The sequence below is a fragment of the Gavia stellata genome, chromosome 3, assembly GCF_030936135.1.
Source record: "Gavia stellata isolate bGavSte3 chromosome 3, bGavSte3.hap2, whole genome shotgun sequence".
Lineage (NCBI taxonomy): Eukaryota > Metazoa > Chordata > Aves > Gaviiformes > Gaviidae > Gavia > Gavia stellata.
In genome coordinates, this window is record NC_082596.1 from 93,316,812 (window position 1) to 93,336,309 (window position 19,498).

A 19,498-nucleotide genomic window follows, 5' to 3' on the forward strand; every position below is an offset into this window, starting at 1 on the left:
TGCCAGCTTTCAGGCTCAGCCTTTTTGTTTTAGTTAAAGGTATTTTTGAGTACATCACTGCACTGACTTGTAGAAGTTGGGACATACATGTCTGATCCTCTAACCTACAGACTGAAGGCACTAAGGAACCAAAAGCAAGTAGTATAAGTGAGTATTTTTTCCACCAAATAGCTATGAGTTATTTGCAAACAGCTCAGCAAGGAAGTGAGAATTGCTCTCTGAAGATGCTGATGCCTTAGAAGTATTCAGCAAGTGGGGGAAATACAATTCCTAATATTTGCAATTGTAGAACCAATCTCCAGTTAGCAAAGAAAACTATCTGCCCATACAAGCCTCAAACAAAAGAAAATTCAGAAGGTACATCTGAGCTCTGGGCAGGCTTTCAAATGCTCTGGGTTTATTTTCACAATCCAGAAGGTGTATATGCTACTTAAAAATGATAAATCCTTTTTGTTTATAGAGAACAAATTAAGTTTATTAAAACCAGTCATATTTATACAGGAACACTTTTTTAAAGGCACTCTCTACAAATTGTTAGCTTTTAGTTTTATTGCTGTCAGACGAATGCTGATGTCATCCAAGTGCAAAAAGAAAAAGCAGATATCCCAGTGCCTTTTCGTTTTCACAGCTCACTATTGCTAGTCAAAGAGAGCCAGCCCTTGCACAAGCCCCAGGCAGAGAATGTGCAGTACCAGATTACACGTAGGTAAAGGTTCATGGCTGGAAGAGCCAAAGTCTCATGAAGGGCTGTTGTGAAATTTCAGGCCAGGACAACAGATGTCAAACTACTTTGGCACACTGGCACACAGAGTAACAGTTTAAAAGCAGAAGAAAAGTCAATATATCAGTACGTCCTTCAGCAGTGCCTAAAATGCACCCACTCCTTTTGACAACTTATCTGCAAGTCATCATTTGTTTGTTTTTAAGGCTATTGCCCAACTCCCCAGCTGCTCTGAAAATAAAAACATGTATTTCCTTGCAAATCCTGCACCCGGCCCTTGGTTAAGCACTCGCTCTGCAGGCCAGCGCAAATCAGAGCTGATCCCCCAAGTCCACACGGGCAGCCTAACGTGGGTGCTGACAGATGCAGGCAGCCCCTGACTGTCCCCACACCTCCCACTCTCCAAAACCCTCAGAATTTGTAAATAGGGAAATCGGGAAATTTTTCAACAGTTGCTTTGGCACAAACTTCCAGAGAATCTCTCACAACCCCAAATTGCTTACTCAGTACTAAGAGCTCAAGCATACTCCAGTTTCTCCTCCTGCAGTTGTCACAAACTAGAGCGAGGTTGCTGTGAAATTATTTATCCAAAATAAATTCCGTAAGACAGTGGTGGATGCCACCAGGGCATTTGACTTACAAAGAGACAGAAGAATAAGGAGAGGGCACAAAAGAAAAAACAGATGCTGCAGTCAAAAGCAGACTCACATAAAGATGACATCAATAGGACAAAATACATATTTAATAGCTAGCATATCGCCCCCACCCATCTTAACACAGCAGCAGAGCAAACCAATAAGGCTTCGTCAAGCTGAAAGTGCAGTAATTTTGCCAGAGACCTGCACTCCCCCTTCCCTTCCCCATGGAAAAGCCAAAAGGCTGAGGACTGCAGCCTCAGCTTTGAAGAGCTAGAAATGAAGCAGGAACTATTATACAGCATCAGTGCTGCCTTTCCCCCTTCCATACACCTGGGCTCGGCAGAGCAGAGTGTATTCGACACATGCCCACATGGCACGGTTGTGCCCGGAGCCACTGCAGGTCCTGCTGTAAGTGCTGGTAGTTTCATCCTGCAAACACGACACTCAGATTTGCTCCACAGAGAAAGGAGCAACAGGTTTCCATGTCCCTGCAGAAGAAAAATGCTGGGCTGGGCAGCACTGATGACAGTTCAAGTGGCACTCCAAGTAAATCTGCATTGGGAGGTTGTTTAGGCAAGAGACGAGACAGTAATCCTCTACTGCCTCTTACAAAAGGTAGATTGATCTGTTACAAGCAGGAGACCATTAAATCCTATAACTGCTCTGGCTGAATCCCCTGGTGTCCCACTTGGGAGTTAACAGCAGGCAGCCTGAAGGAAAGGTGCTGCTAAATTTACAGTGCTCCCTGGGATTTCTCTTTGTGTCCCTAGGTTTTGATTGTCTTTCTGTCCTCCATCCATCCTCCTAATGCGAGAGATCTGATAAAGTGACTTGCTAAACCAATAGGACTGCATTGTTATGCTGAAACAAAAAGAACTGTATGTAAAATATGCTGCTGAAAAGGGAACATTTAAAAACAAAAGCTTTTTTCATAGCAGTACAGCAATGTATAGAATTTGCCACCTATGCAGATGTGCAATATATTGCAGGTGGTTCATGTCATGTTGTGACAGCATTTTTTTTGTCAAAGCTTAAGGAGTCACACCTTCAGGATCCTAATGTTTAATTGATATCAGTGAGTCACCACCCATGTGTGAGTCAGTATGCTGCACATCAAGACGGAGCACTATTTGAAACATGAGATGCTTGGGAAGACATCTGGCAAAAGGCAACCCACCCCAAAAGTAACCATCCCGTAACTTCTTTACAAGGCGTGAAAATCTGGAGAGGGCTCCTGCAGTGAGTCACTATTTGCACTGAAGTTATAAAAGCCACAAATGTAAAGTCTGCTGCATGTTCGTTACCACAAACAGAGGCTCTCTCAATTAAGGGCTCCTGCCTCAAAAGCACTTGTCCTCAAGAGGCCATAACACTACCTAACACATCGAATATCCACTGCAAAATGGTCATAATAAGATGCCTACCAAGGATTTGGCTTGTTCTACCTTCACCCTGATTGCACGGAAAAGTGCAAGGGAGACCCTTCTGTCCCAAAAAGAGCAAAGACACAGGAAGAGAGATGCTTTGGTCCAATGCTTGGCCAGAGCCTGGCAAAAAGAGCCGATGAGAGGGGAGCTGGACACACCCACCCTCTCCCCACACTGTGGAGAGTCCGTTTCCAATGGCCAATGTCCAGATCGCTGCCGAAAGCGGCAGAACCTTCCCCAAACAGTCTGCAGGTTGATCATAGCTCTGCTCCAACTGCTCTCTGCATTGGTTTCAGCACAGGGAAACTAGAGGGTCACTGCCTTGGAAGACCCTAAACCGGGCACAAAGCTGCGCCCTTGGTCCTTCTGCGGCCAGGCAGCACCCAGCTGCTGTGCTGGCCTTCAGCTGGCTCCATCCTGAGGCACATAATGTGCCCCATGCACAATAAGCCGCCTCCTGACTCCTAGAGAAAAGGTCCGGCTTTGGGAGCCCCAGCCTCTAAATATCACTTATGCCATGGTTTACCACGGCAGCCCCAAATCCCTTCTGGGGAAAAGCCACAACCTCGCCTGCACGTTAGATGGTGAATTTAAGACCAGTAAATGAAAACAAAAATCTATCATTTGTCACTGAGGTCTGTGTGTTTTGGGTCTCCTCTTTGTTACTCTCCTTCCTGCTCCATCTTTTTATATCCAAACCCATTCAATTTTCCCTACACAGAACTAGTGTCCATCTTCTATATAAATACCTCGTCTAGTGAGAGTTTAAATTTATGATGCCTTCAGATTCTCTTAGAGTGTTTTTCCAAAAAAAATGTGAAGGTCCAAGTCAGCAGACCAAGCACTACAAAAAAAAAAAGAAGAAAAGAAAAAAGTCAGTAATTCTATCCTAATATACCTACCACTAATGCCTTTTCCCAGTACTAAACTATCCAAACAGCTCTCGTAGTTGCAGCCACAGGAGACTGCTGTACCAAGATTTCCCTCGAGGCTCCTACAGGACAATGCTTCTCTCCTCCCCTTCTCAACCCCTGGCCAAAGATGACCCTCTGGCTGCATTTTTAATGCTAAAGAAAGTGTTCAAGTTCCAGAAAAATAGCATGATGCTCAATTTCATGGAAAATAACTCTGCAGTTAAACCACAGAAAAAAGGTTATAGGAGAAACCTCCGAGAGGGACATGCCAGCCCAACTGCAACACTTGAAGTTGGGGTGGTTTTACTGCCACATGACTGCTCCGTTCAGGTGTCTCTGTATCTCCCTCTCAGCCATGCAATGACAGAGCATTTAAACTATTTAACCTTCAAGATTCAGGGTAGTGATGCCTCTCCTTTGAGATAACAGCTGGGCAAAACACTCCCTGATCTGTATTTTAAGTATCAATAAAATGTTCTTGAGAACACCTGGCATTTTTTGACCACCAGTACAACCAGCTGGGTGGAAATATCAAGAAGGTCACACTTCAAAATGGGGATATTAAGAAGAGTAAAAAAAATAAACCAAATAATCCTGAAAGACTTGAGAATAAGCTATAAAAATGAATTATTTCCTCTTTCTCTGACCAGCCACAGTCAGAACCAAACATCTTCCAAACTACATCTTTCCTATCGATGGGAGGAAATCCTTGCAAAACCTTACGTTCTTATCAGATACAACTGGACTTACCTGGAAAACAGAATAGTCATTAAAAAAACACAAGAAAAACAATAAACCAGCCATTGAGAGGTTTCGTTGTTTGTTTTCTTTGAACAGCCACTCAAAGAAGCCTACACCACCTACACTGGAATGCCTCAACCCACCACACAGTCAACACCTGACTTTTAAGCTACTTCCTCTCTGTATGATGATGCTAGACCTCCAAGCACTGAGTACATCTAACTTTCTTCAGCTGTATCGTAAGTGGATGCTTTTGCTGAAAATTTTTGACCAGTGCCTGAGTGCTTAGGACCTCTTAAAGATAAATCCTTCTAATAAACATCTGAAAATACCAGTGTGTACTTGCTCAGTAGTAATTTGCTTATAACCATCCAAGTTTGCAAGAACTTTACTCAGGTAGCAAAAAAGATACTGTTGGTACCAGAGTATCACCGTTTGCTCAACATCTGCCTCCTTCCCACTCCTGACAAATCTGGGGTCCCTATTCCCATACACTGGAGCTTGCTAACTCAACAGATGCAAGGATTTGTTTTGTTCGGCTTCTTGTCCGATTCATTTTTCTTACAGTGGGAACAACATTTTCTGCACTTTTCATTCTTGGAAGCCAGTAAACCATTTCTGACCACAGTAGACAGCTGGCAGGGAAAGCTGCAGCCCAGGAAGATCACTTGTGAACGGTGAACACAGGGTCATATACACAGAAATTGTCAGGTTGCTTTAACTACAGACGTGATTGCCTGAGCAACGTACCATTTGAAAAATAAAGCAAGGAAACTACTTTTGACTATTGCAAAGCCAAAGGTTTTGGGGACATGGGGAGGGAGGGGAGTGGGGAGAGAGAAAAAGGAGAGGGTGTGTGAGCCAGGGGTCACGTGCTTAGCTGTCTTCCAAGAAAGATATAATTAGATTGTGCAGCATTGTATGAAAGCAGTTTCATGTGCCTATGAAAACAGATTCCATCCCCGCAAAACAGTACAGGACTGCACAACCGTGGCCTTCACAGATTTCCCTGATGGTTTCTGAGGTTTAACATAGTTGAAGTTGCTGAAATATATCTTTCAAAACCACATTTTCGGATATACATGACTTAGCTGTGAAATTTCCACATTAATTTTTGAAGCGTATCTTCAAGTCTGGTATTTCAGCCTTAAAAATAAAGCACACGGGCTTGGTGCCGTGCTGCTACACACCACCGCATGAACACCGATACATAAAACAGCACTTCCTCCTGGTTTGCAAACTTCAGCTCCGTAATAAAGATGGGAAGCCTAAGGCACAGGTTGTGTCAAGCTGCTTGCAATGAGAGAGACAGAGATACACTGTACCCTATATTAATTACCTCAGCGTAATTAGGCTGTCCCCACTACGCCCTATGGGGAGATGCTGTCCCAGTCGCACCCAGTATGTGCACGGCCCCCCCCAGCAGCAGGAAGGTGATGCCAACAGCAGATGCATTACTGAAGCATCTCCTGGTTGCGCCCGCAGAAGCAGCACCAGGCTGCCAGCTGAGCTGTACTGCGCACATCTGTGCGCCCCATGTCATATCTAATGTCTTTCAGTCATGGCTCACCTGTAAGAGCCATCTCCCCAGCGCAGTGAGACAGCTCAAGCAGAACTGCAATCACAAAACAAGCCCAAAACTTCAAATATGCAAGAAGACAGAAATCAACTTTGTTTCACAGCCAGTAAACTGGAAAAGTCTTTAAATTGAATGCTCTGCACTAAATTATTCCTTAGTCCGTGCCATAAGCAAAAAAGACCCTCCAAGCTATCCACTGAGCAGCACATCAGCAGAGTCCCAAGATAATGAGATGCCACCTGAAACACTGCAAAACTGGAAAAGTTTAATCTAGCCTTCAACTTCACACTTTAATCAGAAGCAATTAGCTCTTCTGTTCCCAACCTTGCTCTCATCACAGATCTGTTTCTTTTCCCCACGGGGTGAGGGAAGAAGGAAGTTTGCTAAGTAAATAATCATCACTAATACGCTAACAATTAAAATATGATTTGTTAATCATATGACAGTCTTCTGAATACTCAACATGATTAAATCAATTTTAGTAACATCCATATACCACCCACCTCTCCATCACTACTTCTTTTATTTTCAGTAGCAGGAGTTCCCTTTATTCTGAGACCTTTTGATCTTCTCCAGCCTTCACCCTCCCCAGATTAGTCAACTAACTTGTTTCGCAGCTGATGAGATCTGCTTCACTTTTTCCAACTTCATAATGTCATCTAACATCAAAGAGTTGGGAGACACAAAATCTTGCTTGCAGCTTTTATGAACACCATATTCATAACTACCCAGAGAGCAGTATCAGGATATTTCTATCTCTCCTTTACATCTCTGTACTGCAATTAAGTATCTTTTCTACTTGTATTCTGACATCGTTAGGAGCCACTGTCACAAAACTAACTTTAAACCTATTCTTTGCTTTAAGACCTGTAGCTGTTTGCCTCCCTCTGGCTCTATGAAAAGACCAGAAGCAACAATGCCTGTCACTAGGACTGACTGAGACACACAGAGAAAAAACAGTTTTTGAGTGCCATCCCTCAGTTTTCAGCTGATGACAATGTTTATTCTGATCAAGGTACATGCTGCTGGGACTGGCTTTGCAACCAATCTAAATAAAAAGTTGAACTAGTTTTCATATTGGTATTTAGAACAGGTCTAGGCACTATAAATAGAAGCCATATATAAAAACCCCCAACATTTTGGTTAAACATTTGCTAGCATCTGATTATCAAAAACAAGTTAACACTTTGAGGACTGGTATTTTTCAGGCTGTCAAAACCACACGTGCGTAAAACTTACTGCACATACGCAGCCTTGAGAGGGCTGACATGGCAAAACCTAATTTACTCTCTTATTGGGCCTTCTTAAGGATTGGGGAAAAAACTTGAAAATGTCAAGCATGGCATAAAAACTCTGAAATGGAGAAGGGGGAAGGAGACAAGAGGAGGAAGCCATTTCTCATGAAAAATACTTGCTCAAAGTCACCGTAGCTGAAAACACCTTAATTTTGACATGTAATTATTACTGCCATGACCCTGCCCTCTCATCATTTGATGACTACAGTTATTATAATTCAGGCAAGAAGAAAAGGAGAAGGATAGGGGAAAAAAGAGGGTCTGGTATTAATTCAAACTTAAATATTTAAGGGGAAGGAAGAAAGGAGAAAAATACTCTTCTTGTTTTACAAATCAAAATAAGAAACTGGTCTGTCAAGCTTGTATTGTTCATGCAGACAATGCTTTACATAGCCCTGGGAGACAGAGCAGGGAAAGGTCTTAAGGTTTAATTTACATTCCCTATCCTTAATAATATTTGTAGGGAGGACATTGTGACGTTGTCTACACGCTCGTGGACTTTGGTCTGGAGGCCAGGAGGAGACCAGGCAGCTCCAGAGCACTGCTAAGTAACAGGGAGACAGTAGTTGAGCCAAAATTAATTCTTCCACAACTGTCTGGAGCTGAAAACCTTTTCCAGGGAACCAGACAACCCTGCTCTGAAAACAGCGTGCAAGGGTAGCTATAAATCACATGCCGCTGGACAAGACAAATGTACCGCTTCCCTGCATCTCACAAGTAGCATTCCCGATTCTCCCGACTTTGCCACTTGTGGATCTAAATAGGCATTCCAGAAACAAGTATCAGAATATATTCACTTATTTAGTCTTTTGTTCTTGTGTTTGAGTAGGACAACCGGCATTTAGGGCTCTCCAAAATAAAAACACAAAATAAAAATCCTAACAAAGCCCTGTACTACACATTGAATTTTCCTCCTGGAGAGGATATGAGTAGGGGGAAAAAAAAAGAAAGAAAGAAGCCTCCACAGGAACAGGTCCCACCCAGCCCTCGCCTCATCAGCTCGCAGGGCAGGGAGGAGTTTCTGCCCCGAACACGCCGGTTGAGCCAAGCACGGGCGCACACCACAGCCAGCCGCTGATGCATCTCCCACCGCCTGGGAATAGGCGCAGACCTACTGCGTGTTCCCAGCAGGTGTGACGTGGCTCAGATCAGCGAGAGCTACTCAACGCTCACATTAATCATCACTGCCCGCCGGGTTTTACAGGACGGTGGCACGGCAGGCTGTGCAGCACCCGCACTGGGCGTGGGCCAGCGCGGCTCTGGTAAGGCGCGGGGTGGTTATCAGGCGCTGACACTGTTTTTGCCAGGATACCTCTGCAACACACCCCCATGACACGTTCTGGAAGGGGCTTGAACCTCCTTTCTCCCTCCTTCAGGCCCCTTCCTTCCCCCTTGACTTTAAAAGGGAATTCAGAGCGCACATAAGGTCACCTGCTGTCAAAAGTCAACTGGAAAAAAATATTAAAGAAAAATTACATTATGAGAGCTAAGCACACTTTCAGAGTTGAGGCAACTGGAGCCCAAGAGAAGTCCCTTTGAGGGAAGAAGGAGTACGAAAGGGAGTGAGCGAGAGCAACTGTCCCAAGCAGGGATACTAGGTAGCACAGAGGGGAAACCAGGCAGAAACAAACAGGCTGACAGGGAAAACAAAAGACAAGGTACACAAAAGCATTGGATCCCTTTCAGCACCTTCTAAATTTAGCAGCTCTCTAGAATTCATTTGGAAAGCTTTAAGTTAAGACTTTGCACCATTAGTATGGCCAAAAGTTTTTAAGTTAAGGAAAACCATGAGTCTTGTGTTATTCCACAAGTTTTTTCATTAAAAAATTAACACCTTCACATTCGGCTGGGCTGTAACCCTCATCTCAAGGTTACCATCTGAACTGGGTCCAAATTAGATGCCATCCTAAGTGCCAGTTCCTCCTCTTTGACAAATGCTTTAAGAAAAATGTGAGGTCATCTTTTATAATTGCACTCTTGTAGCCAGAGTAAGAAGAGGTAAAACTGTTACATCACTTTAGAAATTTGGTTTTAGTCTGCCTGAACAGCTGGTAAATATACACCATAGCCTGCAAATTCTGCCACAGCACGGGCAGGGTCAGTATAGTTAAACTAAATGACTGAGATACAGGATGTATTAGGGAGTGGAAACAAAAACAAACAAAACCCCAACTGTTTCAAACATCACATCCATCCAGAAAAAAAAAGCAGTTGTTTGACATGCACACAGAAAATGAGGAATATGAAAGGCCCAATAGCAAGTCTTGAAAAGCTGAGAATGACTTTAAGATATTTCAATACGGAATTACCTTTCGGGGGATCATTGTTAGTTCTACCAATGCTAAAAACTGTCTATGGCAGGCTGAAATCAGATTCCTGTGTCCAAGACGCTTTATTTAAGGGTGATAATAAACATCAACTCTATAAACATTTCCTCTAGTGAAAAAAATCCATACCGGATAGAAAACATAAGACTACCTGAGTTCTGATGTCAATACTGGTCTTAACCTAGTCTGTGTTTTCTAGATCAATTGCTTCAAAATTTTTTGGCCTGTACATAATTCTCCCCTTCCCCCCCAAATAAATAAACACAGTATCTAGGCTCACTAAACATGTATTTGTAGTCTGGTGATACCATACTTGGTTATCTCAAACATCAACATCAGGTAATTTGCTGTTTCCAGGCAGGCAGAGGACAGTTCTGCACCACCAGGAAACTGCAGGTATTGTTCCCGAAACAGCCATCCCCTTCCTTCACTCCACTCAGCCAGAAACTCACCCCGGTGTTTTAGGGTGTTGTTCACCAGCACCCTGATAACCGGGAGACTCCATCACCACGTTCGGTGTGTACGGGCAGGCCCCAGAGCAGCTGCAGCAGGACAGGCAGTCAGCTCCCCTGGCTCCCTCTTTAACAAGCAGGTTTCTCAAGTCTGCAAGTGCTCAGACAGACAACTGCTAACTCTTTATCAGCTAACTTGCAGAGGGAAGGAAAAAAAAGTTTGGGAACTCTCCCACAGCTGAGGAAGCCACAAAAAGTAGTAGTAGAAGTTTGCTCTGGTCTGCCAGTATTTCTGGATCCCTCTGACCACAGGGACTTGTTGACCCCTTCAGCACCCATTAGGAACAGAGAATAATTTCAAAGCCTTGTCTGAAAGAAATTTAGAATAGTCTTTCTACCCATTGCAAGTATCTGCCTTGCAGGTCCCTATGCCCCCTTCAATCTGTACAAGCGGAGCAAAGGCATGGGTGATATACTAGCTTCGATCTTGCTGCTTCTGACCCAACTACCGCACTGGGTACAATAACTCGAGGTTTTCATTGATTTGGGACTAAGTAGAAGCCAGTCAGCCAGGAACCAACACTGACAAGACAAATCCTGGCAGTTGCAAAAAAAAAAAAAAGAAGCATCAGCATTTCCAGAGTCTCTTTGCAGACACCAACCAACTGGAGGACACGCAGAAACCAGTGAGAGACCTCCTCCCATTTGTGCTTGGAAAGGGTGGCACTGCTCTTATTCTCAGGATGACCTTGTCAGAGTGATCCCCTTTGATTTAATTAACAGCTATACTCTGAAAGTCCACTTGAAATGCACACCTATCCCCTACCCCACGAAATATCACCCCACAAGCAATGCCAAATTTATCATCACTGTTACCTCACACAGATTTGTTTGTTGTACCATCTCTGGCTACTTGCAGATACCTGCAATAATGCCATGAGACAACACCACGCTCTAGGGCACATGTCACTGCACAGAGCCTTTTCACTTCATTAACCCAGCAGAAAACTGAGAAAAAAAACTATAATAATTTTATTAAAATGTATTTAAAGAGAAAGTTTTCTACCAAGTTGCCTTCAGCTGATTCAGATTGCTATGTCCAGAAGAGTGCCAAAATTGCCATGAAAGGAAGATAAAGAAAGGCTGGTAGGGCACGGGCAAAGAGCATCACATCCCAGCCTGAAATGATCCAAGCTCATGCCAAGGCAGCACTGCCCCTGGACCATTTGGCTCTCATGAATTAAGGTCTGCTTTTTTGGATGGGACAATTTGCTAGAGGCTCAGCCAAATTGGCACAAGAATCATCAAACCAGTGGCAAATAGGTAAAACAATGGCATGTTACTTGGGAAGAAGATGACTCAACCCAAATCAGGTGGGACATTGAGAGCCAAGAGAACAGCATTGCAGCAAAACAAGGCATCTGGAGCAGAAAAGCAGCCACAACAGGAATTCTCTTGTGACTAGACATGAAATATTATTACATAATTGCTCTCGGTGATTAGAACGCAGCCTTCAACTAACCACTTCCCTCTATGCCACCCCCAAGAGGTGGAACGATCTGGAACGCTGCGGATGTGGACAGATGTGTTGTTGATGCTGTGCCATCAACTGCTGCAATTTAATCAAACCTCAGTCCTTCCCCATTGTCAGCTTTTGGTGTCCATTACACAAATTAGCATTCAAAACAACAAACAACCCCACCACTTAATGCAATCGAACACAGCAGACAGGTCACCCTAGTAACGGAGGGAAAAACAACCACCATCAATCCCGTAACTAAGAGCTTCCATGAAGACTTTGCCCCAAGATTACAGCTGGCTTTGCAGATGGTCAGAAGACCCAGGCACTAAAGAAGTTTATGAGAGAGTTAGAAAAGTCCCTGCTGAGTACACACTCCAGCTTCCTGCTAGGCTTCACGGCTACGTATGTTTAGTTGTCATTATGTTGCTTATTGCATTAATGCTAATAATTTATCTGAAGTGTCACTTTGCAAATGGGTGAAACGAGACCTCAGGTTTCCTCATGGCAAAAAAGGAGAGTATTTCTCAGCACCCTTCCTTTGGACAGCCATGAGATACACAAACCATTTAAAAGATAGATTTATTTTTTTTTTTTACTAGCCTTTTGCCTGAAGGCTAGTTCAGGCTACATCTCTCACAACAATACACGTGCGCTGTGTTCATAGCAGTGTGATAATAATGATGTGATAAAGAACAGATGAAAATCCTCAAAGAAGCATTTATCAGTGAAAAAGCCTTACAAGTCAATTGTCCTAAAGGAAGATATTTATGTACACACCAAGCTTAAGTCCAAGATTTACGTACCAAGTCAGGACATTAGCTCAGATAGGTGATTTAATATGGCCACTGGAATCCCTGTGGTTAAATTATGCATCTGACCTCTTCGCTGTATGTATTTCAACAGTGTTAAATAATAAGCAGTACATCCTTTATTACCATTTCCAGTTCTAGTGACTGGCAGTGCTATAAAAAGCACCGTTCCCAGTGACTCAGTCAAGGAGGTCAGGATAATGGCAGCGCCTAGCGTGGCAATGCCCCTCTTCAAGGAAGGTGCAAGGCCACCCCTGGCTCCAGCAAAGACTCAAAGAGAAGGAGGGCTAAGCAAAGCACAGAGCGGGGATGGAAACAGCAAGATCTCCACTCCATCAATCCCAAGCATGACACAGGCTGGGAGAAAATGGGCACCGGGAAAGGGAGAGCTGAGAAAGCAGGGACAGAGAGACATCTGATGAAGGGTACCATTAGGAGAGAGGCTACGGAGACAGTGAAACTTAACGTTTAAGGACAGCTATCTGCTCCCGAGGAATGGGGGACAGTGACGTCTTACACGCGTGTACATCAACAAAACGGAGAGCAGGAAATACGCTTTGCGCTAAATAACGACAATTGTTTCATCGTTTCTGAAGACAAAGCAGTGATGGAGCATGCGGCAGCAATTACCTTGGACTGCTGAAGATGAGAATAAGGGGATTTACCGGCCAAACAAAAGTGCATTTTTTATTAATATACTTTTGGCTCTCTTTATGATATTTCAATATAACCCCTGGCTACTTCACAGATGAGTGTATATTAGACTAAGATTTAATAAAACTCTATTTAGAAAGATGAGAACATTGCATAATACATTATAAAAACAAATGTATTTTTGAGGGGACTTAAGGGAGATCTGAACATCCAGTCTTCTGAATTCATCCAGGGCAACTGTTTCTGACAAAGGATGGTGGGATGCACGTAAGAGGAGTCAGCAGTTACGAGAATTGCTCCCACAGTATCAGAACTCCTGGGGGTTTATAAGAATGGAAGCCCAAATTAAGCTACACTGATGTTCTGCCTGGGTTTTTCCTCTCTTTCTTCATTAGGATAAAAACAGACAGCACACCCACCCAGAAAACCCCCAGAACAAAACCAAAGCACAAACTAAGGAGGAATCCTGACCCCAAGAAAACAACCTAATTATAATTACATGGGATTACAAATCAAAGCAAAAAAGCTGCCAAGTTTTTGGAAGCGAGCATACAGCAAAAATAAAAACTCCACACTGGAAAAACCTGTAGTCTCAAAAGATGATTATTATTCTTTCTAATAGAAAACAAGACAGCAGGGACCACAGATGTTTATTTATCCCTTAAAATTGATCTGCCCTTTACCGCAAGTTCTTCCAAAGAACACTTTTAAAATTATTTTTAAAGAAGCATGCAGGATGGCAAACTAACTCTCCCTGAACCTTTTATGGCCAACTTGATGACGACCTTCAGAAGACTGAAACATTTAAAAAATACATATTGTACAGTTTACACTAAAAAGAAATATTTCAACATCTTTTTTTTCCATGCTTAAGCATCAGTGTTCAGCCCTAAAACATATGAATAGCTCAGTCTCTGGTTATAAACAGAAGAAAATCTGCCTCTCTTAAATGCTGAGTTTCATTATGTACTTCTATATCACAAACCATTCAAGTCCACCATGTGCCTGTTTTTTCTCATGAAAGGACTGTAGCTGGATTACTTTTTTTTATTCATTCTGGGTTCAAGGTTTTGAGGGATTTGCTTTACCTGCTTTTTCCCCTGTTGCGCATGCTTTCAAGGGACACAAAGAGAAACTGAAATGATTTTCAATGATTAATACAAACACATGCCGGCTGACCAAAGCACAATCATGCTGGTCATCTGATAATTGCTGTGTTTCTTTCTCCCAACTAGATAAACACAGTTAATCCAAAGCACCGCTCCCAGCGAGGAAGTAGTTTTTGCTGATTTTGGGCGGGGGGGTTTAAGATTAAGGGAACTACTTTTCCGGTGTAACAGTTTCATTTTACATTTCCAAGAGCTCCAGTTGCCTGTTAATACCAGCGAGGCCCATCCACAGGCAGCAAGGCTTTCGCGGGGCCGGTACCGTAAACAAGCGAAAGCTTTCAGGTGAAAAGGCGAGGCCTTTTTTTGCATGTGCCACTCAGCAAATATGAAGGAAGAGTGAAAGCGGCGCAGCCCTCCTCACTAGAAATTTTCCACCTTAGCCATTACACAAGGAAACACAGAACAGAGCAGCATACACTTTCTATCTCTGGAGTACAACTTGTGTGAGACATTTCTTCTTTTATTGCTCTACTGAAGCATTTATCGAGGGAATAAGCACAAAACAAGAAGAATTCAGCAGAACTTTGTCTCATTTTCCTCCCAACAGTGACCACCGCATCAGCTTCCCCAAAAAATCAACCTGGTTTTTGGTTTCTACGGCTGCTTTAGTATGCTTGCACAAAGATAAGCAATATCACAACCGGAGCCTTCTCCGCCACCCTTTCCCCTCGCTAGCTGGTGGCACTCGCCTGTGGTGTCTTTCCCACAGACAAGCGCATCCCAAGACGGCAGGACAGCCGTTGGCACATTGCTGGGACCCAAAGAGCTGCAGAGGATCCCGTTTCAGGACCTAACTTCGCGGCTCAGTCTTGCAATCAGCACTCAGGTACAAACCCACAGGACAGACACGCGACGTGACACCCAGGGAGGGAAAGGATCATGGGGACTTAGGATTTACTCCTGGTGGCAACCCATGGGGAGCCCGACCGACCCAACAGCAGCACGGAGGGACAGACTCGCGCCGTGTCCGGCTGCTCCCCCTGGCTTGGGAAGAGCGGGTGCAGAGCGGGGCTGGGGAAGGGCCAGGAGGGGCTGTGAGGGCTGGATGGGGAAGGGGGTGAGGGCAGCCGATTTTCTCACCTTGCTCACGACGTTTTGGACCAGGCCGGCTCTGATGCGGTAGTGCCACTCGTGGCAGTCGCACTCGCTGGCGTTGCCCCCCACGGGGGTGGGCAGCCCGGGCGAGGGGAAGATGCTGCCGTTGCCGCTGCGGTTGGCGTGGCCCGGCGCCAGGGACCCGCTCCAGTTGCCCTGCCCGTCCACCTCCCGGCACCAGAAGTCGGGCTGGTCCAGGAGGAAGGAGTCCGAGAACTTGCTGAAGCCGATGAAGAGGGCCGGGACCCAGGTGAGCAGCACCAGGGTCCGCTGGTACCCGCCGCCCAGCCCGCCGAGGAAGGGCAGCACCGAGCCGTCGTAGTCGAGGAGCAGCGGGCTGCAGGCGGCGGCGGGCGGCGGCAGCGGCACCGCCTGGATCTCGGCCCCGGCGGCGCCGGCGGGGGGCGGCCCCGGGGGGGCGGCGGCGCCCCCCAGCACCGAGCCGTTCTCCTCCGGCAGCGGCCGGCCCCCGCCGCCCGCCTCGCGGCGCCGGTCTATCGCCATCCAGCCGCCCGGGGGGGCTCACATAGGGGGGGGCTGGGGCAGCCCCGGCTCCCTCGCGAGTCCTTCCCTCCCTCTCCCCCACGCACACACACCTTGCGACGTAATATATGGCACACACGCTCCAGCCGGACCGGGCAGGAGACGGATGGGGAAGGGAGGGAGGAAAGGAGGGGAGGAAGGAGAGGGGCGAAGAAAGGGGGAGGCACCGAGCGAGCCCCTCGCTCGCTCCCTTCCTCACCCGCACCCTGCGGCCACGAACCGCTGCAGCTGCCGGCGGTGCCCCCCCTCCCCTCGCCTGTGCGTCAAGCTGCACTCATCCCAGCTCTCCCTTCCCCCCTCCGAGAGGCACCACCGAAAATAAAAGGAAGGATCCAGCCGGATCCGAGCATGCAATGGGCCAAAGGAGAGGGAGGGAGAAAAGGGGGGGGGGGGGGGGGCGGGGGGAAGAAAAGAAAAAAAAAAAACCACCCTGCAAACCAAACCCTGCAACAACAAGCCAAGCAAAACCGGTGCAGCGAGACTCTACGAACACGCCCCCTCTCCCGGTTTTGGTGAGGAGGAGGAGGGAGGAGGGGGAAGGCAAAGGAAGGAGGGGAAGAAAATAACAGCTCCCGACGCGGCTTCTCCGCTTCCCGCACAGCTAAGGGTACCCTCCCGGCCGCGGCAGCAGCCCCCAGCACCTCCCCGCCGGCCCCTCGCGGCCCCTCGTCCCGCACATCTGGCTCTGCAGCAAGGGGCCCCGCCGCGGCCCGGGCTGCGGGCACCGCCGCCGCCGTGCGCCTCCCGCGGCAGTCCGCTTGCCGAGCCGAGCCGTGCCGCCGGCCGCACCTCCAGAAGCGGGCAGCCCGCCCGGCTCCTCGCCCTCCGCCTCCCGGCAGCCCCCACCTGCCGGCCCAGCCCCGGCCCCGCCGCCACCCCCAGCTCCGCCCCCGCGGTGCCGGGCGGCCGCACCTGCTCCCGCCGCGCCGCGCCGCCGGCCCGGCCCGGCCCGGCCCCCCTGCAGGGACCCGCCGCCGCCGGGGGCGGGACGGCGCCGCGGGGCGGGGAGGGCGCGGGGCGGCCCCGCGCGGGCTCCGCGCCGCCCCGCGGCCGCGCTGCGCGGAGCCGCGCCGGGGCAAGTGGCGCGGCGGGCCGCGCGGCACCGGGGCGGTCAGGGTGAGGGCCGGGGAAGGAGGTGTTCTCGCTCTACAGCGCGCTGTTATTTCCTTATCAATTATTTACAGGGCATCCCTTTAATAATGCAGTGCAGCTGCGGCTGGCGGGGCTGGAGGAGCACCGCACCGGGGAGCCAAGTCGCAGGAGCACCCTGGGAGGCTGAAGAGGGGGGGCTGGAGCGGGGACAGACCTGGAGGGAAGAACCCAAAGTCGAAGGGGGCATTTCTGAGACCTAGAGCGGTGCGAGGAGATGTACCTGCATTGCTTCAATCAGCCTGTCAAATTAGTACACGCTTAAAAAAATAGTAACCATATTAACACCTGGCATGAATCGTAAAATTAGTTGTAAGACAGACAATTCGAATTTGCGGAGGTTATTTTTATGTTAAGCTAAATTTACATGTAAGTGCCTCGGACTATTTTCCTCATGGAGCATAGCCCATGTATTACTGAACTGTGCGGTTATTTTTTCCTTTGGAAGAAGGGAAAGAGAGACAACAGATCAATATACGCTTGTACACATGAACACGGCTAGTGAGCAGAAAATACTTGCGTGCATTAGAAGAGGACTGGCGTCATTACCGAATATAAATGGAAGAGCAAGTTATTGTTGGATTTTCATTTACTTGATCCGGTCTCTGCAAGCGAGTTATTGTACCCCATTAACTCCTTAGATCTTCCTCCCTTTAGCTCCTTTTCTTACGTAGGACACCAAAAAGGTTTCCCATCTACTGATGGCTCCGGATCCCTTTCGTAGGGCTTCCCTCAGTCCTGCTCTGAGGGATCCCCAGTACCGGAGCAGCCCTGCCGCCTCCCCAGCAGACACTTCATCCTCCTCTCTCATCGGAATATTCCTTGCTGAAACATGAACATGGTGCACCCTGCCCAGGGAAGGCTCCTCTTTCTCTTCCTGTGTTGCAGTGCCGTTTTACATCTGATGGCTGTTACTGTGTCCCCGCGCCATGTTTTCTTTATGACAACCAGCTGCAATTTGTCCACCTCCCCTGCTGTGTCCTCGGCCACCAATTGTCCCTGGCTCTCCTCTGGTTTTCCCTCAGCTGCTTCCTGCCGCATGTGCTGAGTAGTGCCCCAGCCTCTGCGTGTGCGGGGGTCAACACTGCCTGCAAAAAAACCTCCTCTTGTTGCTTTTCAGTCACGTTCTGTGCTTTCCAAGCAACTTCTTAGGATCATTTTGCATCCTTATTTCACCCTCCAATGTACTTGCAGTCGCTCCCTGATTAATGCCATCTCTGAAGGCCACTCATGAAACGTCCCAGGACAGACCCCTTTGGAACTGCATCTATAATCCACCCATCTGTCAGCGAACCGCTGACAACTGCTGTTTTCACAGTTTTGTACTCACTGCCCAACTTTTTCACGTCAGCTGAACTCCCTCATTTACGAGCGGGTGTGCAGAGGCTAGCCAAGGCACAGATCGTTGCCACCCTTGCTCCTTTCTTCCATAGCAAGGTCTGTTCCCCTGTCGCCAAAGGAAATTTGGCCAGCTTGTCCAAATTTCTTGTTGACAAGTCCATGTTAACAGTTGCTTATCTCATTGTTTCCTTCTGTCTCTTTACAAATGATGTGTCTGTTTTGTACTAGGTGCTTTCTGGGGAAAAAAAATTGCTGGCTGGTCTATGTTGGGGGTTTTTTAAGTGCCCTTTTTAAAGATAGGCACCACTTTTGCCTTTTTCCATCAGCAGGGGTCTTGGCTACCCTCCCTCAGCTCTCAGAGGGAAACACTAGTGTTTCCAACGCTGTTTGAGCCACTTCTGTCAGTACTCTGGTGTGAAGCCCAGCCAGCCTGTTGGTTTGAACACCTCTAAGTTACCTAAACACTCTTGTAACCAGTTCTGTCCCAGTCTGGACTGCAACCTCATTCCCTTGTCATTAATATGTATTATGTCAATCACCTGATCACAAGTGACCTCTTTTAGCCAAGACTGGTGCAAAAAAGGCCTGAGGCACTCTGAGCCTCCTCAGCATCAGTCAATAGCTTTCTCTCTCTGATGAGTAATCCACTTGCTTTTGACTTCCTCTTACCACTGATGTACTTACCCAACGATTTCTTGTTACTTGCGGTGCTCTTGCTAGTTAAGTTTTATTTGTTGTATTGGCTTTTTTGTGTTTGTCCCTGTCTGTTCTTGCTAGACAGTACTTCTGTACTCACCCTGTGGAAACCTGACCTACTTTCTCTGTGCTTCCTTTTCATGTCGTAAGCTCACGATTTAGCTGGATTGGTTGCCTCCTACCCTTCCTAGATTTCTTCTACAATGGGATCATTTGGAACAGGTCTTCTAGTAAGTCCTAGCTACCAACCACTCACTCTCTTCTCCCACAAAGGGGAAAAGGCCTCGGCATGGCCTGGGGTTGGCAGGGAGAAATGGAGAGGGGAAGAGGACTTTGGGAACAGAGGTCTCAAGCTGAAGTTTTGAGGCAAGAGAAATTTGCCTGAAGAAAGCAAAGAATCGAAAACTTGGAAGAGATGGGAGGGAA

At 46.9% G+C, this 19,498-nt stretch overlaps 1 protein-coding gene across 3 annotated transcripts in view; it reads right to left on the reverse strand.

The window, feature by feature from the left end:
• Window positions 1–15,847, reverse strand: part of SLC22A23 (solute carrier family 22 member 23) — a 113,837-nt gene extending 97,990 nt beyond the window's left edge. For all 3 annotated transcript variants that reach the window (XM_059836191.1, XM_059836190.1, XM_059836189.1), the window contains exon 1: window positions 15,329–15,847. In XM_059836191.1, the coding sequence (XP_059692174.1) occupies window positions 15,329–15,847 (519 nt within the window). The remainder of the gene's footprint in view (window positions 1–15,328) is intronic.
• Window positions 15,848–19,498: the final 3,651 nt, after the last annotated feature.